Source organism: Ranitomeya imitator, chromosome 5 (genome assembly GCF_032444005.1).
Source record: "Ranitomeya imitator isolate aRanImi1 chromosome 5, aRanImi1.pri, whole genome shotgun sequence".
Lineage (NCBI taxonomy): Eukaryota > Metazoa > Chordata > Amphibia > Anura > Dendrobatidae > Ranitomeya > Ranitomeya imitator.
In genome coordinates, this window is record NC_091286.1 from 394,661,988 (window position 1) to 394,684,330 (window position 22,343).

Here is a 22,343-nt window from a genome sequence, read left to right on the forward strand (position 1 = left end):
AGTGGATAGTATGACCTAACTACGTTACCAGCAATTAAGCAAATGCTGCTATAGCAAACTGACGTGGTGACCCAAAGCGGATAAGGCACAGTGGCCGGGACACATTACCTGTAGCCGTGGAGCGATTCCCCGACGCGCGTTTCGCGTGTAGCTTTAACGAGGGGTAGGGTGCAGAGAAGAGTTACCCGCTTATATCATGTATGGACATAATGGCAGCGGCCGAGGCGGCGCTTCCGCCGGGGGGATCCGCAGACGTCATCGGGCCTCAGCATCATGCGGCGGCGCTCCTCCCCGCTCGACGCGTCAGAGCGGGGAGGCAGCACCGCACCACAGTAGACGCGTTGCCCCGGCAACGCCCAAGCAGGACGCCCAGCGGGAGCGCACACCGCTGCAGAGGCGGCTTCAGCAGGTACTGGTGTGTACAGCGAACAACTGTCAGGGGCTAAGAGGAAGGTAACTATGCTCTATGTCTGATAAAAATCTGTGAGTGAAAGGCGTGTATAGGGGTCCATGAAGGGCCTATGGATAATAAGCGAACAAGTGTACTAATGGGGAAGCTGTGGAAGGGGAAGGTGTGTGATGTGAGGGGCTGCTCCGGGGAAAATGGGAAAGGGATAAAGGGGAAAGGTGTATATGGAGGCAAAAGTTGCGCCTAAAAATAACCTGCCAATTTCAGAAAGCAGAAAATATATATATATATATCAGTGTATAAAGGAAAGAAACGGCATATGTGCCATATAATCCAAAAGCTCTAATGCATATAAAAATGGCCGAAAAAACAGACATGTGTATAAAAAGAGAGCATATATATAAGTAACAAAGTATAAACGTTTCCAAAACTCCAAGATGGAAAAAAGTAGTCCCCATATGGAATGGATTAAGCCGATTGCAGTTCGTTGTAATGCGCAGATCTTTTCCACTACACAGCAGCTAGTCTCCATCATGTCCGTGGATTTCAAAAGAGAGAAGAGTACCGTAGACGGAATGCACAGGTGAAACTATTACAGAAGAAAAGTATAGATATTAATATAAAAACATGATAAAAGCACTAAAAAAATATAATAAAATAGATTAGAGAAATGGGGCAAAACTGAGAATTTCATTTAAACCATACGGCTGAACTGACCCTATTCTGTGGATCCACCGGGCCTCCAATTGGGCAAGGGATTTCCTCCAGTTACCCCCTCTAGCATCTATATGAATTTTGTCTATGCCAAAGGCTTTTAAAAGGGAAGCATCGCAACCGTGTGCCACCTTAAAATGTTTAGGTACCGGTTTTAGGATGGCAAGGTCCTCAATCCCCTGGGCATTAATGATGTCTCGATAATGTTCTCTGATTCTCGTTTTAAGTGGTCTCGAAGTAAGGCCCACATAAATTTTTGAACAGGGGCAAGAAATATAGTAGACCACCCCAATGGTATCACATGTAATGTGTTGAGTGATTGAAAACGTCGTTCTCCCATCCCAAGATTTAAACGTGGTGGCCCGTGACATGTTGGGGCAAGCAATGCAGTTGCCGCAAGGGTAAAAGCCCCATTTAGGTCCTTTAGATGAAAATGCCTTTTCTGGAGTAGTCCCCGAGTAGTAACTCTGGACCAATTGGTCTTTGAGGTTAGGGGATTTCCTGTAGGTGACAGAAGGTCGATCCGGGAGATGCTTGGCGAGAGTACGGTCAACATTTAAGAGAGGCCAATATTTTGTAAGCGCTGTTGTCATATCTTTCCAACTTTGATTGTATGTGGTAATGAAACGGATTTTTGTATCAGAGGTAGTTTTACTACGAGGTTTCAGTAAGTCTATACGATTGGCCTTTTCGGCTCTTTTTAGGCCCCTCTTTATACTTCTATTAGAGTATCCTCTGTCTTGAAAACGTGTGGTTAATGCGGCTGCCTGTTCAGAGAAGTGCCCATCATCAGAGCATATGCGTCTTGCTCTGAGAAATTGCCCAATCGGGATACTAGAGATGAGGGGCCGAGGGTGAGAAGAGGTGGCATGCAGGAGGAAGTTTACTGCGGTCTCTTTGCGGTATATGCTGGTTTCCAAGCATCCGCCTGGGGAACCTAGTATCTGGATGTCTAGGAAATCGATAGAAGTCTGACTGTGTTTGTAAGTCAGTCTGATATTGTATTTATTATCATTCAATATCCCAATGAACTCCAGGAGGTCCTGCTCTGGGCCCTGCCATACCATAAGGATATCATCTATATAGCGGGCCCAGAACAGGACCCGCTCGATATGGGCTACAGGTTTTGTGAAAAAAATGTCCCTTTCCCACAAGCCCATAAAAAGATTTGCGTAGGAAGATGCAAAAGCCGCACCCATCGCGGTCCCCTGTTGTTGTTGGTAGATGCTCTGTTTGAAAATAAAAAAATTATGCTCAAGAGCAAACCTAAGAAGGGTAAGGAGAAAATGAACAAAGTCAGGTTGGTACTCCGACATTTCAAGGAATGTTTGTGTGGCCCTAATACCATGCTGGTGCTGAATAGAGGTATATAGGGATTCAACATCCATAGTTACCAACCACATGTCAGAGTTTAAAGGGATACCTTCTATTTTTCTGAGGACGTCACTGGTGTCTTTGACGTATGAGGGGAGATCCGCGACTAGGGGTTTGAGGTAGTGATCCAGGTATTTACAAATAGTTTCTGTCAAGCTTCCATTACCAGAAACGATGGGGCGTCCAGGGGGATTAAGGGCGTTTTTATGAATTTTGTGTATGAAGTATATGCATGCCATTCTAGGGTAAAGTGGAACTAGATGGTTTTTCAAATCCGCAGTTATGAGACCCTGATCGAATGCTTTATCCAAAATATCCTGCAACTCCCCTTTAAATTTGACCGAGGGGTTAAAGGTCAATTTTTTGTAGCAGGAAATGTCCCTAAGCTGTCGAAAAGCCTCCCTCTCATACATGTGTGTGGGCCATATCACCACATTACCCCCCTTGTCTGCCTGTTTAATTACGACTAGTGTTGAGCATTCCGATACCGCAAGTATCGGGTATCAGCCGATACTTGCGGTATCGGAATTCCGATACCGAGATCCGATACTTTTGTGGTATCGGGTATCGGTATCGGATACATAGAGATGTGTAAAATAAAGAATTAAAATAAAAAATATTGATATATTTACCTCTCCGGCGGCCCCTGGACTCAGCGCGGGTAACCGGCAGGCTTCGTTGTTCAAAATCAGCGCTTTTAGGACCAGAGAATCACGTCCCGGCTTCTGATTGGTCGCGGGCCGCCCATGTGACCGCCACGCGACCAATCACAAGCCGCGACGTCACCGCAAGCTATTAACGCGCTCATTTTTAAAAATGAGCGCGTTAATGGCTTTCAAAGACGTAGCGGCTTGTGATTGGTCGCGGCCACGCGACCAATCACAAGCCGCGACGTCACCGCAAGCTATTAACGCGCTCATTTTTAAAAATGAGCGCGTTAATAGCTTGCGGTGACATCGCGGCTTGTGATTGGTCGCGTGGCCGCGACCAATCACAAGCCGCTACGTCTTTGAAAGTCATTACCGCGCTCATTTTTAAAAATGAGCGCGTTAATAGCTTGCGGTGACGTCGCGGCTTGTGATTGGTCGCGTGGCGGTCACATGGGCGGCCCGCGACCAATCAGAAGCCGGGACGTGATTCTCAGGTCCTAAAAGCGCTGATTTTGAACAACGAAGCCTGCCGGTTACCCGCGCTGAGTTCAGGGGCCGCCGGAGAGGTAAATATATCAATATTTTTTTTTTTAATTCTTTATTTTACACATTCCTATGGATCCCAGGGCCTGAAGGAGAGTTTCCTCTCCTTCAGACCCTGGGAACCATGAGAATACCTTTCGATACTTGATGTCCCATTGACTTGTATTGGTATCGGATATCGGTATCGGCGATATCCGATATTTTTCGGGTATCGGCCGATACTATCCGATACCGATACTTTCAAGTATCGGACGGTATCGCTCAACACTAATTACGACCCCTTTTAGTTTTTTGAGTTCAGAGTTTTGAGATCCACAGAATAGGGTCAGTTCAGCCGTATGGTTTAAATGAAATTCTCAGTTTTGCCCCATTTCTCTAATCTATTTTATTATATTTTTTTAGTGCTTTTATCATGTTTTTATATTAATATCTATACTTTTCTTCTGTAATAGTTTCACCTGTGCATTCCGTCTACGGTACTCTTCTCTCTTTTGAAATCCACGGACATGATGGAGACTAGCTGCTGTGTAGTGGAAAAGATCTGCGCATTACAACGAACTGCAATCGGCTTAATCCATTCCATATGGGGACTACTTTTTTCCATCTTGGAGTTTTGGAAACGTTTATACTTTGTTACTTATATATATGCTCTCTTTTTATACATATGTCTGTTTTTTCGGCCATTTTTATATGCATTAGAGCTTTTGGATTATATGGCACATATGCCGTTTCTTTCCTTTATACACTGATATATATATATATATTTTCTGCTTTCTGAAATTGGCAGGTTATTTTTTAGGCGCAACTTTTGCCTCCATATACACCTTTCCCCTTTATCCCTTTCCCATTTTCCCCGGAGCAGCCCCTCACATCACACACCTTCCCCTTCCACAGCTTCCCCATTAGTACACTTGTTCGCTTATTATCCATAGGCCCTTCATGGACCCCTATACACGCCTTTCACTCACAGATTTTTATCAGACATAGAGCATAGTTACCTTCCTCTTAGCCCCTGGCAGTTGTTTGCTGTACACACCAGTACCTGCTGAAGCCGCCTCTGCAGCGGTGTGCGCTCCCGCTGGGCGTCCTGCTTGGGCGTTGCCGGGGCAACGCGTCTACTGTGGTGCGGTGCTGCCTCCCCGCTCTGACGCGTCGAGCGGGGAGGAGCGCCGCCGCATGACGCCGAGGCCCGATGAAGTCTGCGGATCCCCCCGGCGGAAGCGCCGCCTCAGCCGCTGCCATTATGTCCATACATGATATAAGCCGGTAACTCTTCTCTGCACCCTACCCCTCGTTAAAGCTACACGCGAAACGCGCGTCGGGGAATCGCTCCACGGCTACAGGTAATGTGTCCCGGCCACTGTGCCTTATCCGCTTTGGGTCACCACGTCAGTTTGCTATAGCAGCATTTGCTTAATTGCTGGTAACGTAGTTAGGTCATACTATCCACTAGGATATATTAATACATGTACTAACCTGCAATTCTCTTCCTATCAGCCTTCCTTTTGACATATAGAATCGCTGCACTAAAGCACATTAGCACTTTACTAGCCTCTAGAAGCGTCTGTACGCTCTTGACTATACCCTGTACCTAATGACCCATGACATTGCCTGGTCTTAGTCTGGGGCGATTATACCATTTGCACTGTGTATCCGCATAGCTCTTTTTATATCTACCTTTATGATAATGTCTTTTTATCTCTTTTGATTTAAATAAAGTATGTTTACTATTTTAAGGCTATAGCTTTCTCTTGTTCTATATTTGGATGCATTTATCTTTCGTTAAAGCTGCCTTCCCTAGGCATGTACTTTTTCTGAGGTTATTCTCTATATATAGACCCTAGGGCTACTGAAATTTTAACAGCTTGCTACTGTTTCCTGTGTCATGATGGATCTTCGCACGGAGAGCTTTTATTTCAACCTGGATTTCAGCTTCAAGATTTTTCTGGCCTGTGCTTTTGCTTGGGAGCAAGACCGAAACCGCCAAAGATGGAGAAAGAGACAACGTTGGCGTTTTTGGAGGCACCCCATAATAGAAGTGCGTGAGAGCCATGGAGCCTATCACACGCTCTATGCCTAGCTGAATGCCAACCCGGAGAAATTCCAGGAGTACACGAGAATGTCGCAAGAATCGTTTCAGGATTTGCTGTCTCGTGTCCAAGGAGCCATACAGCGACAGGACACCCAGCTCCGTAGAGCGATTCCACCCGAGGGACGTCTGCTGGTGACATTAAGGTATGTTTAAAATCTAAACCCATGACAGTCCCAATTTTGTTTATTCTGACATTTTTTTTGTGTTTTCCTCATGTGGCGTGAAATTGCAGATAAATTCTTGAATGTGTGTGATTTTCCCAACTGTTTAGGAGCTGTGGATGGAAAGCACATCCGCATTATCAAACCTGCCAGAACCGGATCGGAGTTTTTCAACTACAAAAAATACTTTTCTGTAGTGCTCATGGCAATAGCTGATGCGGACTGTCACTTCATCACCGTGGACATTGGAGCTTTTGGCCATGGCAATGATTCCCAGACTTTCAAGAGCTTGGATATGGGCCGGCGTGTGTATGGCAACAATTTTAATTTTCCCCCTCCACAGCCTCTCCCCAACACTCAAGGCCCACCGCTGCCATTTGTTATGGTTGGGGATGAGGCCTTCCAGATGTGTGAAAATCTACTGAAGCCATATTCCAGTCAGGACTTGGACCACACTAGAAGGATCTTCAACTACAGACTGACCAGGGCCCGGAGAACAGTAGAGTGTACCTTTGGCATTCTGGTTGCTAAATGGCGCATTCTTGCAACAGCCATAAATCTAAAAGTGGAAACAGTCGACAAGGTGGTCAAAACCTGTGTGGTTCTCCACAATTACATAATTACTAAGGAGCGACCCCACATTGAACTGGATGAACCAGTTACACAGCCACTGCCTGATTTCCAGCATCACCCACTGCAGTCAACTGCAGCCGTTGATCTCATGCGGGACCAATTTGCGGCCTACTTTGATTCAGATATTGAACGGGTGTCATGGCAGGACAATGTTGTTTAAATGTCCAGTTGTATCTTTATCTGTACCAGTAAGTTTCTATAATGAAAATAATATTTCAAATTAATAAACTTTAGTGTTGGTTGTGTTGACCGTGTCTCCTATCTTTTTTTTCTCCAAACCAAGTTTGCCCAAAAACGGGCAGTAGATATGTATGCAATATCATTTTTTGTAATCCAAAACCAGGAGTGGGTGATACAGGCAGAGGTGCTAGTTATTATGTTAATATCATAATTGACCTCTTATTGTTCCACTCCCTATTTTGGTTTACAAATAATGATATAAAACACTGGCCACATACTTCTAATAATGGCAACCATGTTGATTTATTGGTAAGCTTGTTGACATCATTGCGTCAAGACTCTATACTCATATATCCATTGGACACAAAATGGAGAGACAATCACTGTCACGCTATCTATACTCATCAAGTCAAGTGTCAGAAATGAATGAATGAATTCATGATAAACATATACAGGCTCATGAATTCACTATTTCTTACACCTGGGCAGGTGAGCATAGATATGTAGCGTGTGACAACCATTGTCACCTCAATTGGTGTGTAATAGATAAGGTATAAAGAAGAGAATATGGTGAATATACAAGGCAGTTATCTACTCAACAGGTCAGGTGTCCTAACTTTTGAGTTTTTGGACACCTGACCTGTTCAGTAGAGGACTGAACTGGATTTCCACCATTTTCTCTTTGTACTGTCACACTAGGCATATACAAAAATAGAGTATGGAAATAAATGTTATATTTTTGGGGCCACCTCATATCTCTATACTAAAGACACACATATAGCTACAGTCTTGTATTTTTAACTACTGGAGATATGTTGTTGCCCAAAGAATACGTGTGTGGTGAAGTTTCTCGGCGCACGGTGTGTTGCCGGCGGCGATAGACACAATAAACCAAATATAATTGTGGTAAATTAAACTGTTTTTATTTAGTTAACAAAGTCTAAAACTTATTTTTTGGTACCGCGACGGCTTGTACCGCGACGGCTTGGGGTAGAGTGATGTAAACGGGGGGTGTGAAGAACTGAGGCCTGGTTAACCATGTACGACGCAGAGGTGGCAGGAGAAGGGGCAATGAAACTAGAAGGGTCTGGAAGTTCGGAGATGGGGCTTGACACATGAGGGGCTTGAGACGCACTGGAAGGGTGAGACAAAACTGACAATACAGACACATCGGAAGGTGATGGGGAGGAATACTAAGAGTTTTTTTTTTCTGAGTTTTTGTTTGGGTTTGCCTGGTAGGGGGACGTCTTGGTGGGCTCATATGCTGTAGCGTGGTGGCGGGAGACACGTCAGGGTCCGGCTGCACTGTCTCACAGTCCATTGCACTTGTTGAGTGCTCGGCCACGCCAGAGTCCAGCTGCGTCGTGGTGGGGGGAACATAAAGCCCTGCCAGGGTCCTGCTGCATCGTTGTGGGGGGGAACATAAAGCCCTGCCAGGGTCCTGCTGCATCGTTGTAGGGCCGGTCCGATAAGCCATGCCTGGGTCCTGCTGCATGGGGGGGCCGGTCCGATAAGCCATGCCTGGGTCCTGCTGCATCGGGGTGGGTCCTGGCCGGAAAGCCATGCCTGGGTCCTGCTGCATGGGGGGGGCGGTCCAATAAGCCATGCCAGGGTCCTGTTGCATCGGGGGGGCCGCTCTGATAAGCCATGCCTGGGTCCTGCTGCATCAGGGTGGCGCTCCGATAAGCCATGCTTGGGTCCTGCTGCATCGGGGTGGGTCCTGGCCGGAAAGCCATGCCTGGGTCCTGCTGCATTGGGGGGCTGGTCCGAAAAGCCACGCCAGGGTCCTGCTGCATCGTGGTGTCAGTGGAGGAGGTCCAAGCCGGAGCAGCTGTTGTCACGGTGGTGGCGGTGGGATGTCCAACTGCACTCGTCATGGTGTTGGCGCTGTAGTGGAGTTCACCTGTGGAAGGAATTGAGGTGGCCGTGCAGTGGTATGCAGCAGAGGTCGGCATGGAGGTTAATCGTGACAGTGACGGCACAGTTCGATATGCCGCCACTGTCTGCTGTAAATTCTGACTGTGCTGCATAGCCTGCACAAAAGCAGCATTGCAGGCCTGCATCACACTGAGCTGGAGATCAGGGCTAAGGTGTTCCGACATGCCCTGCTCAATTTGGTTGAAAAAATGATGAGCTGGCCTCTGGAGGTCGGCTTTCACTTGATCAAGGCTTTTGGTGACCTCCTGGATATGGCAATTCAAGAGGTTATGAGAAACATCCATTCGGTCACCTAAAGCCTTGACTGCTTCGTGTAAAACCGAGCTCAAGTGCAAAAACTCGGGCATGAGTAACCTGTCCGAAGCCCTCTGTCGCTGCCGGGATGAGCCCAAAAAAAAGGGTGCAGTGGAAGAGGACTGCGAAAGGGGAAGACCTGATGGGCCAGCTCCCTGGTCTCCTGTTAGTGTGGAAGGCCCACCTGCTGCTGCGCTGCTGGATGGCTGGGACGGGTCCATGGCTGCCGGGCTGAAGGACTGCTCCAGAACCTGGGGCGACAGTGCTGTGTGTGCTGTGAAAAAAGGAAAAAGAAAATTAATACCAAAAAATAACCAGACGCTAAATCCTGTGGAATTTGAAAATACAGATTATGTCAATGCAATACAACCGAAAGCATGTGAGCAAAACTTATGTTCTCTGGAGAAGGACCGGTCTTAAAAATGACAGCACACTATGATATTTGTACAGTCTGGTCCTTGCTCCTGAACCACTGGCAGCACGACTCTCTTCGCGCAGGTCCTTGTTGAAGCTGTCCTTCATGGAACGCCAACGTGTTTTTACTTTGTCCACTGTTAAAAAAAAAAATTATGGTCAGTAAATGGACTTTTTGCCGTGCAAAGACAACTGTGTGTGATGAAAGAAACTCCGAAGAGTTTCTTTCATCACACACAGTCAAGAGAGCACGGCCAAGGTCTCTGCTGCTTCACACTGCAGTGCAATACTTACCAAAGGCATTACGGACCCGTGGCGTGGCATTGTCCCAGCCATACCACAATGCTTGGGCCACCTCATTCCATAAACAGTGGAACGTGCTGTTCATCGAATGCAGTGGATCCCGGCTGTCCCACAACGGAACTCGCTCCTAGACCAGGGTTATAAGGAGGTCATTGTCAATACGATCATCGTCCCGTCGTGAAACCTAAAATTAAAAGAAAATCATTAAAGTAAGCTCAATCACATAAGGAAAAGAAAGATAACAGAAGATGAGAAATGGCATGAATATGAAAGTCAACATACAAAAGGATTCCAGAAGAAAAATTTAAAGAAATTCAAGGGTAAAGAAAGGAAGATTCAAGAATATTACAATGAGGACAGTCGGCCTTGTATACATACCCGCTGCCGTCTTCCCACCGGAGGTTGACTCCGCTGCTCCGGTCCGGTCTGTGCCTCAGTGGAAGTGCTCTAAAAAAAGGAAAAATAAAATTGTCACATCTGTCGATGTGACAGTGAATACTTACCAAGCTGAAGAGGCAAATACTCACCTCACTGACATGCTCCACTTCCGACTGACGTGGCTCAAACTCCTCACCAGATGAAGACTCCGAAGAAGACATTCTGATGCATGTTGAAAAAAAGAAATGGAAGAAATTATGACATGTAGAGCCAAAAATTTGAAAATAAAGGCATTGGTTAGGATATACTCACATTGATCTGGGTCTTGTCCTCCAAAATGCGGCCTGACAGTGTCTTGTCTTCTTGAGAGTCTGATGAGAAGTGTCCTGAAACTGTCCCCAACCTCCCTTTATCACCTTGATGCTAGGGGGTGGCTTATCAGTGTCTAGACCTCCTTATCTTAATCTTAATTGAAACACATGCATTCAAAAACACATGCAAACGCATGTACGTAAAAAACGCATGTGTTTCCATAGACTCCAATGCATTTTTTGACGCAAAAAAACTGCAAACGAACGCATGCGTTTTTGTGCGTCAAAAAAACGCCTCTGAAAATTACTACATGTTGCATTTCTGCAAATGAACGCATGCAGCAAAAAAACGCATGCGTCGTAAAACGCGACCAAACGCGTATAAAAAAAGCATGCGTTTTTAATGTTAAACATAGGAAAAAAAACGCAAGCGTTTTTATGCGGTACAAACGCTGCAGATAAAAACGCAAGTGTGAAACCAGCCTAATATAAGAGAGAACAAATGACCACCATACACAACACAATCCCCTATACCAAGACTAATAACACCACAAACAGGAAGAAATACCGCCACACCATGAACAGTTCACATAGTGACCAAATAGCACAACATATTACCAGGATACAGGGGCCAAATAATACCACATACAAGGAGAAATACCGCCACACCATAACAAGACTACATATTCCACGACATAGTGACTGAATAATGCCACATATAGGGGATAAATACTGCCATACCATGACCAGATCACAAATTACCACCACAGAGTGACTGAATAATACCACATATAGGAGATAATTACTGCCATACTGTGACCAGACCACACATTACCACCACATAGTGACCGAATAATAATAGTGACTGAATACTACAATACTGATCATGAATACAAACCACAATACCAACAACACTGTTATTACCACCAGTGACATTATACACAAGAGCTCTGTAAATAGTGTCAGTGAACAGGTAGTACAGTGATCACCAGTGACATTATACACAAGAGCTCTGTCTATACTGTCAGTGTACAGGTAATACAGTGATCACCAGTGACATTATACATAGGAGCTCTGTATATATTGTCAGTGTACAAGTAATACAGGGATCACCAGTGAAATTATACACAGGAGCTCTATATATAGTGTCAGTGTACGGTAATACAGGGATCAGCAATGACATTATACACAGGAGCTCTGTATATAGTGTTGGTGTACAGGTAATACAGGGATCACGAGTGACAGTATACAGAGGAGCTCTGTATATAGTGTCAGTGTACAGGTAATACAGGGATCACCAGTGACATTATACACAGGAGCTCTGTATATATTGTCAGTGCACAGGTAATACAGTGACCACCCGTGACATTATACACAGTTTTGTATGTAGCGTATAGTGTACAGGTAATACAGTATTCACCAGTGACATTATACACAGGAGATCTGTACACAGTATTTAGTGTGCGTGTACATGTAATACACTGACTCACCGGTGACATTTCTAGTTGAAGTCGTTCTTCTTCACTTTTCTTCTTCAGCCAGCACAGACCACCATCAATTCTTGCAGCCAGGACTCATCTCTGCAAAAAATAACACACAGTTATCAATAGCTGATCATTTCCAGAGCACTTTCCCCATTTTTTCCCTGACTTCCACACTACTTCAGATGAAGAAAAAAAATGATGTAGTGCCATCTTGCACAGTAACAGGACCCCCTTCTGTTACCTCCATGGAAAGCAGTTTCCTAATAAGTAAATTATATTACTGCAGTAATAATGTCCCTAATTGGACCCTAAATAAATTATGCTCCCCACTTGTCACCATAAACTAATATAGCATGTTCCTCATTCTGGCCCCCAAACAGTAATTAAGTCCCTCATCCTAGCCCCCTTTATTTTATAATCTCACCCATCCTGGCCCCCTTCATTTTATAATATGCCCCAGCCTGCCCCCTATGTCCCTTGTGCAGCCTGGCCCCAGGCTATCCATACTGGCCCCTATATGTCCCATGTCCGGCCCCCCATATATCTCTCCTGGACCCCCATATATCCATCCTGGTCCATTGTCTGGGCCTCACCCTTATATCCATCTGGGTCCTTTTTTCCTGCTCCCCATTTATCCATCCTGCCACCACCCTGATATCCATCCTGGTCCTCCTTTTCCTGCCCAACATATATCCATCCTGCCACCCCCTTATATTATATCCTGTTCCTTTTTTTCCTGCCACCCATTATATGCATCCTGGTTCTTTTTTTTCCTGCCCCCATATATCCATCCTGCCAACCCCTGATATCCATTCTGATCCTCCTTTTCCTGCCCCCCATATATCCATCCTGCCACCCCCCTGATATCCATCCTTATCCTTCTTTTCCTGCCCCCCATATATCCATCCTGCAGCCCCCCTTGTATCCATACTGGTCCTTTTTTTCTGCCCCCAATATATCCATCCCGCCGACCCCCTTATATCCATCCTGGTGCATTTTTTTCTGCCCCCAATATATCAATCCTGCCGACCCCCTTATATCCATTCTGGTCCCTTTTTCCTGCCCCCATATATCCATCCTGCCTTCCCCACTTATATCCATCATAGTCCGTTTTTTCCTGTCCCATATATCCATCCTGCCACCCCCCTTATATCCATCCTGATCCTTTTTTCCTGCCCGCATCCCCTATATATCCATCCTGCCGCCCCCTTACATTCATCCTCGTCTTTTTTTCCTGCCCCATATATCCATCCTGCTGCCCCCCTTATATCCATCCTGATCCTTTTTTCCTGCCCCCCATCCCCTATATATCCATCCTGCCACCCCCTTACCTCCATCCTCGTCCTTTTTTCCTGCACCATATATCCATCCTGCTGCCCCTTTTATATCCATTCGGGTCCTTTTTTCCTGCCCCCAATATATCCATCCTGCCACCCCCATTACATCCATCCTGGTCCGTTTTTCCTATCCCCATATATCCATCCTGCCACCCCCCTTATATCCATCCTGGTGCTTTTCTCCTGTCCCCCATATATCCATCCTGACCCCTTACCTTGGCTTAATGGAGACAGAGACAGAGAGACAGCCAGAGAGAGAGAGAGAGAGACACACAGCCAGAGACAGACAGACAGACAACCAGACAGAGAGACAGCCAGAGACAGACAGAAGATTCCTCTTACATGCCTGTGCTCCTTTTTAACTGCCCCCTTATATTCATCCTGGTCCTTTTTTCCTGCCCCCCCCCCCATATATCCATCCTGCAGGCCCCCTTCTATCCATCCTGGTCTTTTTTTCCTGCCCCATGCATCCATCCTGCTGCTTCCTTTATATCCATCTGGAACCTCTTTTCCTGCCCCACATAAATCCATCCTGCCACCCTCCTTTTGTCCATCCTGGTCCTTTTTTCCTGCCCCCCATATGTATCCATTCTTCCACCCCCTTATATCCATCCGGGTCAGTTTTTTACTGCCCCCATATATCCATCCTGGTCCTTTTTTCCTGCCCCCTATCCCCTATATATCCATCCTGCCACCCCCCTTACATCCATCCTGGCCTTTTTTCCTGCACCCCATACATCCATCCTTCCGCCTCCTTATATCCATCCTGGTCCTTTTTTCCTGCCCCCACCCCCTATATATCCATCATGCCGCCCCCCTTACATCCATCCTGGTCCAATTTTACTGCCCCCCATATATCCATCCTGACGCCCCCTTTATATCCATCTGGGTCTTTTTTTTTTTCTGCCCCCCATATATCCATCCTGGCCCCTTATTCTGGCTTCATGGAGACAAAGAGAGTCAGACAGCCATAGAAACACAGAGAGATAGAAAGCCAGAGAGACAGACAGCTAGAGATGGACAGCTAGAGATGGACAGCTAGAGATGGACAGCTAGAGATGGACAGCTAGAGATGGACAGCTAGAGATGGACAGCTAGAGATGGACAGCTAGAGATGGACAGCCAGAGATGGACAGCCAAAGACAGAGAAAGACAGCCAGAGAAACAGCAGATTCCTCTTACCTACCTGCACTTCCAGCACCGGGCGCCATTCTCCTCTTCCTTTCTGCAGGTCGGCATGCACATAGTAAAATGGCCACTGATCTAGCAGAGGCCGGCGGCTGATGTGCGCCCGTCGCATATGGTGCATGACACTGACATCATATGGCGGTGACGACGGGCGCACGCTTGACAGATAGCATCGGGATGCGCGCTGCGGTTCAGGTAATGAACGCTGCATGCACACGCCCCTGCACATTCTCTGTCTGCACTCTTAAAGGACCCACACCCCTAAAAAATGCAGAATTTTTTTTTTCTTCTTTTCTTCTTCTCCTTCTCCCAGAGACAAGGGCACACTGGGATTTCCTCGATACCCCGCCAGGCCAGTTCAACCCTGCTTATGTGTTATTATGCTCCCAAATTCCATTGTAACCTCCCTGTAGTAATATATTCATAAATTTTTTTACTTTAATTGTTAATTTTCTATCTTAAAATCCAATCATATATTAATATTTTTGTGACAGAACAGTATAATAACATGGACTGCAAATCCAAAAATGATACATTGATCTAATGCCACTAGGCAAAAATTTAACAGGTTCTTAGTTTAACCCCTTCCCGACTTTTGACGCCACGTAGGCGTCATGGAAAGATCGCGTCCCTGCAGATCCGGTGAAAGGGTTAACTCCCATTTCACCCGATCTGCAGGGACAGGGGGAGTGGTAGTTTAGCCCAGGGGGGGTGGCTTCACCCCCCCGTGGCTACGATCGCTCTGATTGGCTGTTGAAAGTGAAACTGCCAATCAGAGCGATTTGTAATATTTCACCTATTATAACGGGTGAAATATTACAATCCAGCCATGGCCGATGCTGCAATATCATCGGCCTTGGCTGGAAATACTAATGTGCCCCCACCACACCCCACCGATCGCCCCCCCAGCCCCCCGATCTGGCCGGTACACTGCTCCGGCTCCCCTCCATCCAGTGCTCCGCTCCCCCCGTGCTCTTGTCCGCTCCCCCCGTGCTCTTGTCCGCTCCCCCCGTGCTCCAATCACCCCCCCGTGCTCCAATCACCCCCCCTGCATTCCGTTCCACCCCCCGTGCTCCGTTCCAGCCCCCCCGTGCTCCGTTCCACGCCCCCCGTGCTCCGTTCCACGCCTGCCGTGCTCCGATCCCCCCCCCCCGTGGTCCCCCCTACCCCATCATACTTACCGATCCTGCCGGGGTCCCGTCCGTCTTCTCCCTGGGCGCCGCCATCTTCCAAAATGGCGGGCGCATGCGCAGTGCGCCCGCCGAATCTGCCGGCCGGCAGATTCGTTCCAAAGTGCATTTTGATCACTGAGATAGATTATATCTCAGTGATCAAAATAAAAAAAATAATAAATGACCCCCCCCCTTTGTCACCCCCATAGGTAGGGACAATAAAAAAATAAAGAAATTTTTTTTTCCCACTAATGTTAGAATAGGGTTAGGGGTAGGGTTAGGGGTAGGGGTAGGGTTAGGGTTAGGGGTAGGGCTAGCGGTAGGGTTAGGGGTAGGGGTAGGGTTAGGGGTAGGGTTAGGGGTAGGGTTAGGGTTAGGGGTAGGGTTAGGGCTAGGGTTAGGGGTAGGGTTAGGGCTTGGGTTAGGGTTTCGGTATGTGCACACGTATTCTGGTCCTCTGCGGATTTTTCCGCTGCGGATTTGATAAATCCGCAGTGCTAAACCGCTGCGGATTTATGGCGGATTTACCGCGTTTATTTCTGCGCATTTCACTGCGGTTTTACAATTGCGATTTTCTATTTGAGCAGTTGTAAAACCGCTGCGGAATCCGCAGAAAGAAGTGACATGCTGCGGAATGTAAACCGCTGCGTTTCCGTGCAGTTTTTCCGCAGCATGTGTACAGCGATTTTTGTTTCCCATAGGTCTACATTGAACTGTAAACTCATGGGAAACTGCTGCGGATCTGCAGCGTTTTCCGCAGTGTGCACATACCTTTAGAATTAGGCTATGTGCACACGGTGCGGATTGGCCGCTGCAGATTCGCAGCAGTATTCCATCAGGTTTACAGTACCATGTAAACATATCAAAAACCAAATCCGCTGTGCCCATGGTGCAAAAAATACCGCGCGGAAACGCTGCGTTGTATTTTCCGCAGCATGTCAATTCTTTGCGCGGATTCCGCAGCGTTTTACACCTGTTCCTCAATAGGAATCCGCAGGTGAAATCCGCACAAAAAACACTGGAAATCCGCAGAAAATCCGCAGGTAAAACGCAGTGCCTTTTACCCGCGGATTTTTCAAAAATGGTGCGGAAATATCTCACGCGAATCCGCAACGTGGGCACATAGGGTTAGGGTTGGAATTAGGGTTGTGGTTAGGGTTGTGATTAGGGTTATGGCTACAGTTGGGATTAGGGTTAGGGGTGTGTTGGGGTTAGTGTTGGAGGTAGAATTGAGGGGTTACCACTGTTTAGCCACATCAGGGGTCTCCAAACGCAACATGGCGCCACCATTGATTCCAGCCAATCTCGTATTCAAAAAGTCAAATGGTGCTCCCTCACTTCCGAGCCCTGATGTGTGCCGAAACAGTGGTTTACCCCCACATATGGGGTATCAGTGTACTCAGGATAAACTGCGCAACAATTACTGGGGTCCAATTTCTCCTGTTACCCTTGTGAATCTAAAAAAATGCTTGCTAAAACATCATTTTTGAGGAAAGAAAAATGATTTTTTATTTTCACGGCTCTGCGTTGTAAACGTCTGTGAAGCACTTGGGGGTTCAAAGTGCTCACCACATATCTAGATAAGTTCCTTGGGGGGGTCTAGTTTGTAAAATGTGGTCACTTGTGGGGGGTTTCTACTGTTTAGGCGCACCAGGGGCTCTGCAAACGCAATGTGACGCCCGCAGACCATTCCATCAAAGTCTGCATTTCAAAAGTCACTACTTCCCTTCTGAGCCCCGTCGTGTGCCCAAACAGTGGTTTACCCCCACACATGGGGTATCAGCGTACTCAGGAGAAACTGGACAACAAATATTGGGGTCCAATTTCTCCTGTTACCCTTGGGAAAATAAAAAATTCTGGGCTAAATAATTATTTTTGAGGAAAGAAAACGTATTTATTATTTTCACGGCTCTGCATTATAAACTTCTATGAAGCACTTGGGGGTTCAAAGTGCTCACCACACATCTAGATAAGTTCCTTTTGGGTTCTAGTTTCCAAAATGGGGTCACTTGTGGGGGGTTTCTACTGTTAAGCCACATCAGGGGCTCTGCAAACGCAACGTGACGCCCACAGAGCATTCCATCAAAGTCTGCATTTCAAAACGTCACTACTTCACTTCCGAGCCTCGGCATGTGCCCAAACAGTGGTTTACCCCCACATATGGGGTATCAGCGTACTCAGGAGAAACTGGACAACAACTTTTGGGGTCCAATTTCTCCTGTAACCTTTGGGAAAAAAAAATTCTGGGCTAAATAATTATTTTTGAGGAAAGAAAACGTATTTATTATTTTCACGGCTCTGCATTATAAACTTCTATGAAGCACTTGGGGGTTCAAAGTGCTCACCACACATCTAGATAGGTTCCTTTGGGGGTCTAGTTTCCAAAATGGGGTCACTTGTGGGGGGTTTCTACTGTTAAGCCACATCAGGGGCTCTGCAAACGCAACGTGACGCCCACAGAGCATTCCATCAAAGTCTGCATTTCAAAACGTCACTACTTCACTTCCGAGCCCCGGCATGTGCCCAAACAGTGATTTACCCCCACATATGGGGTATCAGCGTACTCAGGAGAAACTGGACAACAACTTTTGGGTTCAAATTTCTCCTGTTACCCTTGGGAAAATAAAAAATTGCAGGCTAAAAGATCATTTTTGAGAAAATAATTTTTTTTTTTTATTTTCATGGCTCTGCGTTATAAACTTCTGTGAAGCACTTGGGGGTTCAAAGTCCTCACCACACATCTAGATTAGTTCCTTTGGGGGTCTAGTTTCCAAAATGGGGTCATTTCTGGGGGATCTCCAATGTTTAGGCACACAGGGGCTCTCCAAACGTGACATGGTGTCCGCTAATGATTGGAGCTAATTTTCCATTTAAAAAGCCAAATGGCGTGCCATCCCTTCCGAGCCCTGCCGTGCGCCCAAACAGTGGTTTACCCCCACATATGGGGTATAAGCGTACTCAGGACAAACTGGACAACAATATTTGGGGTCCAATTTCTCCTATTATCCTTGGCAAAATAGGAAATTTCAGGCTAAAAAATCGTTTTTGAGGAAAGAAAAAATATTTTTTATTTTCATGGCTCTGCGTTATAAACTTCTGTGAAGCACCTGGGGGTTTAAAGTGCTCAATATGCATCTAGATAAGTTCCTTGGGGGGTCTAGTTTCCAAAATGGGGTCACTTGTGGGGGAGCTCCAATGTTTAGGCACACAGGGGCTCTCCAAACGCGACATGGTGTCCACTAACAATTGGAGCTAATTTTCCATTCAAAAAGTCAAATGGCGCGCCTTCCCTTCCGAGCCCTGCCGAGTGCCCAAACAGTGGTTTACCCCAACATATAAGGTATCGGCGTACTCGGGAGAAATTGCCCAACAAATTTTATGATCCATTTTATCCTACTGCCCAAGTGAAAATGAAAAAATTGAGGCGAAAAGAATTTTTTTGTGAAAAAAAAGTACTTTTTCATTTTTACAGATCAATTTGTGAAGCACCTGAGGGTTTAAAGTGCTCACTAGGCATCTAAATAAGTTCCTTGGGGGGTCTAGTTTCCAAAATGGGGTCACTTGTGGGGGAGCGCCAATGTTTAGGCACACAGGAGCTTTCCAAACGCGACATGGTGTCCGCTAACGATGGAAATAATTTTTCATTCAAAAAGTCAAATGGCGCTCCTTCCCTTCCGAGCCTTACCATGTGCCCAAACAGTGGTTTACCCCCACATGTGAGGTATCGGCGTACTCAGGAGAAATTGCCCAACACATTTTAGGATCCATTTTATCCTGTTGCCCATGTGAAAATGAAAAAATTGAGGCTAAAAGAATTTTTTTTGTGAAAAAAAGTACTTTTTCATTTTTACGGATCAATTTGTGAAGCACCTGGGGGTTCAAAGTGCTCACTATGCATCTAGATAAGTTCCTTGGGGTGTCTAGTTTCCAAAATGGGGTCACTTGTGGGGGAGCTCCAATTTTTAGGCACACGGGTGCTCTCCAAACGCGACATGGTGTCCGCTAAAGAGTGGAGCCAATTTTTGATTCAAAAAGTCAAATGGCGCTCCTTCCCTTCCAAGCCCTGCCGTACGCCCAAACAGTGGTTTACCCCCACATATGAGGTATCAGCGTACTCAGGACAAATTGGACAACAACTTTCGTGGTTCAGTTTCTCCTTTTACTATTGGGAAAATAAAAAAATTGTTGCTAGAAGATAATTTTTGTGACTAAAAAGTTAAATGTTCATTTTTTCCTTCCATGTTGCTTCTGCTGCTGTGAAGCACCTGAAGGGTTAATAAACTTCTTGAATGTGGTTTTGAGTACCTTGAGGGGTGCAGTTTTTAGAATGGTGTCACTTTTGGGTATTTTCAGCCATATAGACCCCTCAATTTGACTTCAAATGTGAGGTGGTCCCTAAAAAAAATGGTTTTGTAAATTTCGTTGTAAAAATGACAAATCGCTGGTCAAATTTTAACCCTTATAACTTCCTAACAAAAAAAATTTTGTTTCCAAAATTGTGCTGATGTAAAGTAAACATGTGGGAAATGTTATTTATTAACTATTTTGTGTCACATATCTCTCTGGTTTAACAGAATAAAAATTCAAAATGTGAAAATTGCGAAATTTTCAAAATTTTTGCCAAATTTCCGTTTTTATCACAAATAAACGCAGAATTTATTGACCTAAATTTACCACTAACATGAAGCCCAATATGTCACGAAAAAACAATCTCAGAACCGCTAGGATCCGTTGAAGCGTTCCTGAGTTATTACCTCATAAAGGGACACTGGTCAGAATTGCAAAAAACGGCAAGGTCTTTAAGGTCAAAATAGGCTGGGTCATGAAGGGGTTAACATGCTGATCAGATTGTGTAAAGCCCACCACCACTTCACAGTGAACTTATAAGTGGGTCCCTAACCAAAAAGGTCCAGCGCCATAAGCAAACTGCTGATGCAGTGATGGTTCACCAGCAGGGTGGACAACCTAGTGCCTCACAGCACCCATGCTGCAGGACTGAGTCCCCATGACTTCAGGCCCCACCACGGTTCAGGCACAACACCACAGCAACAATGGCCACCACACAGCACAAACACCAGGTGAATAGATGTAAAAAAAAAACTCACCTTCCACAAGCTCTCTGTTTGGAAAGTGATAGCAAATATTTTTGGAACTCCTCTTGCAGTCTCCTGTTAATGTTTTTTAAAGGCATATCTTCTTGCTGATAAAAATAAAAAGTATATAAAAAAAATCCAGTCTAATTTTTAAAACAAGATAATAGTCTAATAATCAGTGGGCTAGTCCTGGTTCTCCAGAGGAAACATTTTATTGAAGAATAATATAAAGGTTTACATTCTTAGGTTAACCACATGGGGTGCCGCCAGCTAGCCTTCACGTTTAGAGTCCACATACTCTCTGGGCCACGTGCATTTCAATAGTCTAACATAACAATTCTTGAATAAAAAGGTAGTAGTCACAGTTCAAAAAAAGGGAATCTGTCAAGGTTTTGGCTTCCCCATCTGATAGCAGAAACACTTAATCCAGTGATGTATCACTTACTTTGTGTTTGCTGCAGTTTTTATAAACTCACTATTTTATCTGCTTCAGATCTACCAGTTCTCTGAATCCTGGGCTCTGTACAACCCCACCCACATCATTGATTGGCAGCTTTCTATTTGGGGCTGGGTTATACAAGGCTTATGAATATGAAGGACTACAATGCAGCATTTTTACTAGTCCTCTAGTGATAATCTCCTGCTTATTAAAAGTAACTTTATCAAGATTAGACCAAGAAGCTCAGCAAGTGACCCTACATCATGCTGCTCTCAGATTGGGCGATAAAACCTGCTCACAGATTCCCATTAACGCAGTAAAATATTTAATCTCTCAGTGAAAGTGACATCTATGTAAGAACAAGTTGACGTAAAAATATACACCAGAAAAATATATATCGAATAAAACATAACGAGATGTTAAAAAAAATGTCTTTATTTGTGGCCTCTAGTATGTGCATATATAGTTGATTTGCTTGACATACTACAGCAGCTAATGATTTTTTTAATAGCCATCACAAAAATTCCCATTGTGACAATGGACCAGACACCACTGTAGTCTGATCCTGCAGTCAAACTCCATTCCATTCCCATCTTACTTGCTTATCTTACAAATGTACAGTACGTCTGGAGGAACTGAGAGATGTATTGAAAGGAGAATTACTGCAGCATCAGACTACACAGGTTTGATGTTGTCTGTTACTATGGAGACACATGAAATTGCAAAGGAACTGTAGACATGCCATTTTTTTAATACTGTTGGAGAAATTGCTTCAATCCTTCAAGTGCACTGATGGCCACCTTTAAACACTAAAAATACCTTAATTGTGCTCTAGCTGGTTTTGTTACCCATTATATTGCATTTGAAAATGTAACATGTTCAACATAAAATGAAGCTAATTTCAGCTGTTTTATCTTTTTAGGTGATTTTGTAAAATATAAATGCCATCCGGGGTTTACCTTAGTGGGAAATGACATTTTGACCTGTAAGTTAGTTACCCAGCTACAGTTTGAGGGCTCCTTGCCTACCTGTGAAGGTAAGTCTCGCATTTCACAGCACTATAGTTACAGTAGTATGATTAGCATGCAGAGCTTTTCAGTTCTATGGGAATATTCGTGCATGTGATTTGCATTATTACTGACTGTTAAAATTAATTGTTCTCTCGTGGCTTCTTGTGATTGGTGAATATAATTATTTAAAGCTTTTCTTGAGGATGTTCTTAGTTGATAATGTGAA

At 45.3% G+C, this 22,343-nt stretch overlaps 1 protein-coding gene across 1 annotated transcript in view; it reads left to right on the forward strand.

The window, feature by feature from the left end:
- CSMD1 (CUB and Sushi multiple domains 1) overlaps nucleotides 1-22,343 on the forward strand; it is a 3,308,788-nt gene that overhangs the window by 2,968,255 nt on the left and 318,190 nt on the right. Inside the window, exon 46 of the mRNA XM_069726899.1 lies at nucleotides 22,030-22,143. Coding sequence (XP_069583000.1) covers nucleotides 22,030-22,143 — 114 coding nt within the window. The remainder of the gene's footprint in view (nucleotides 1-22,029; nucleotides 22,144-22,343) is intronic.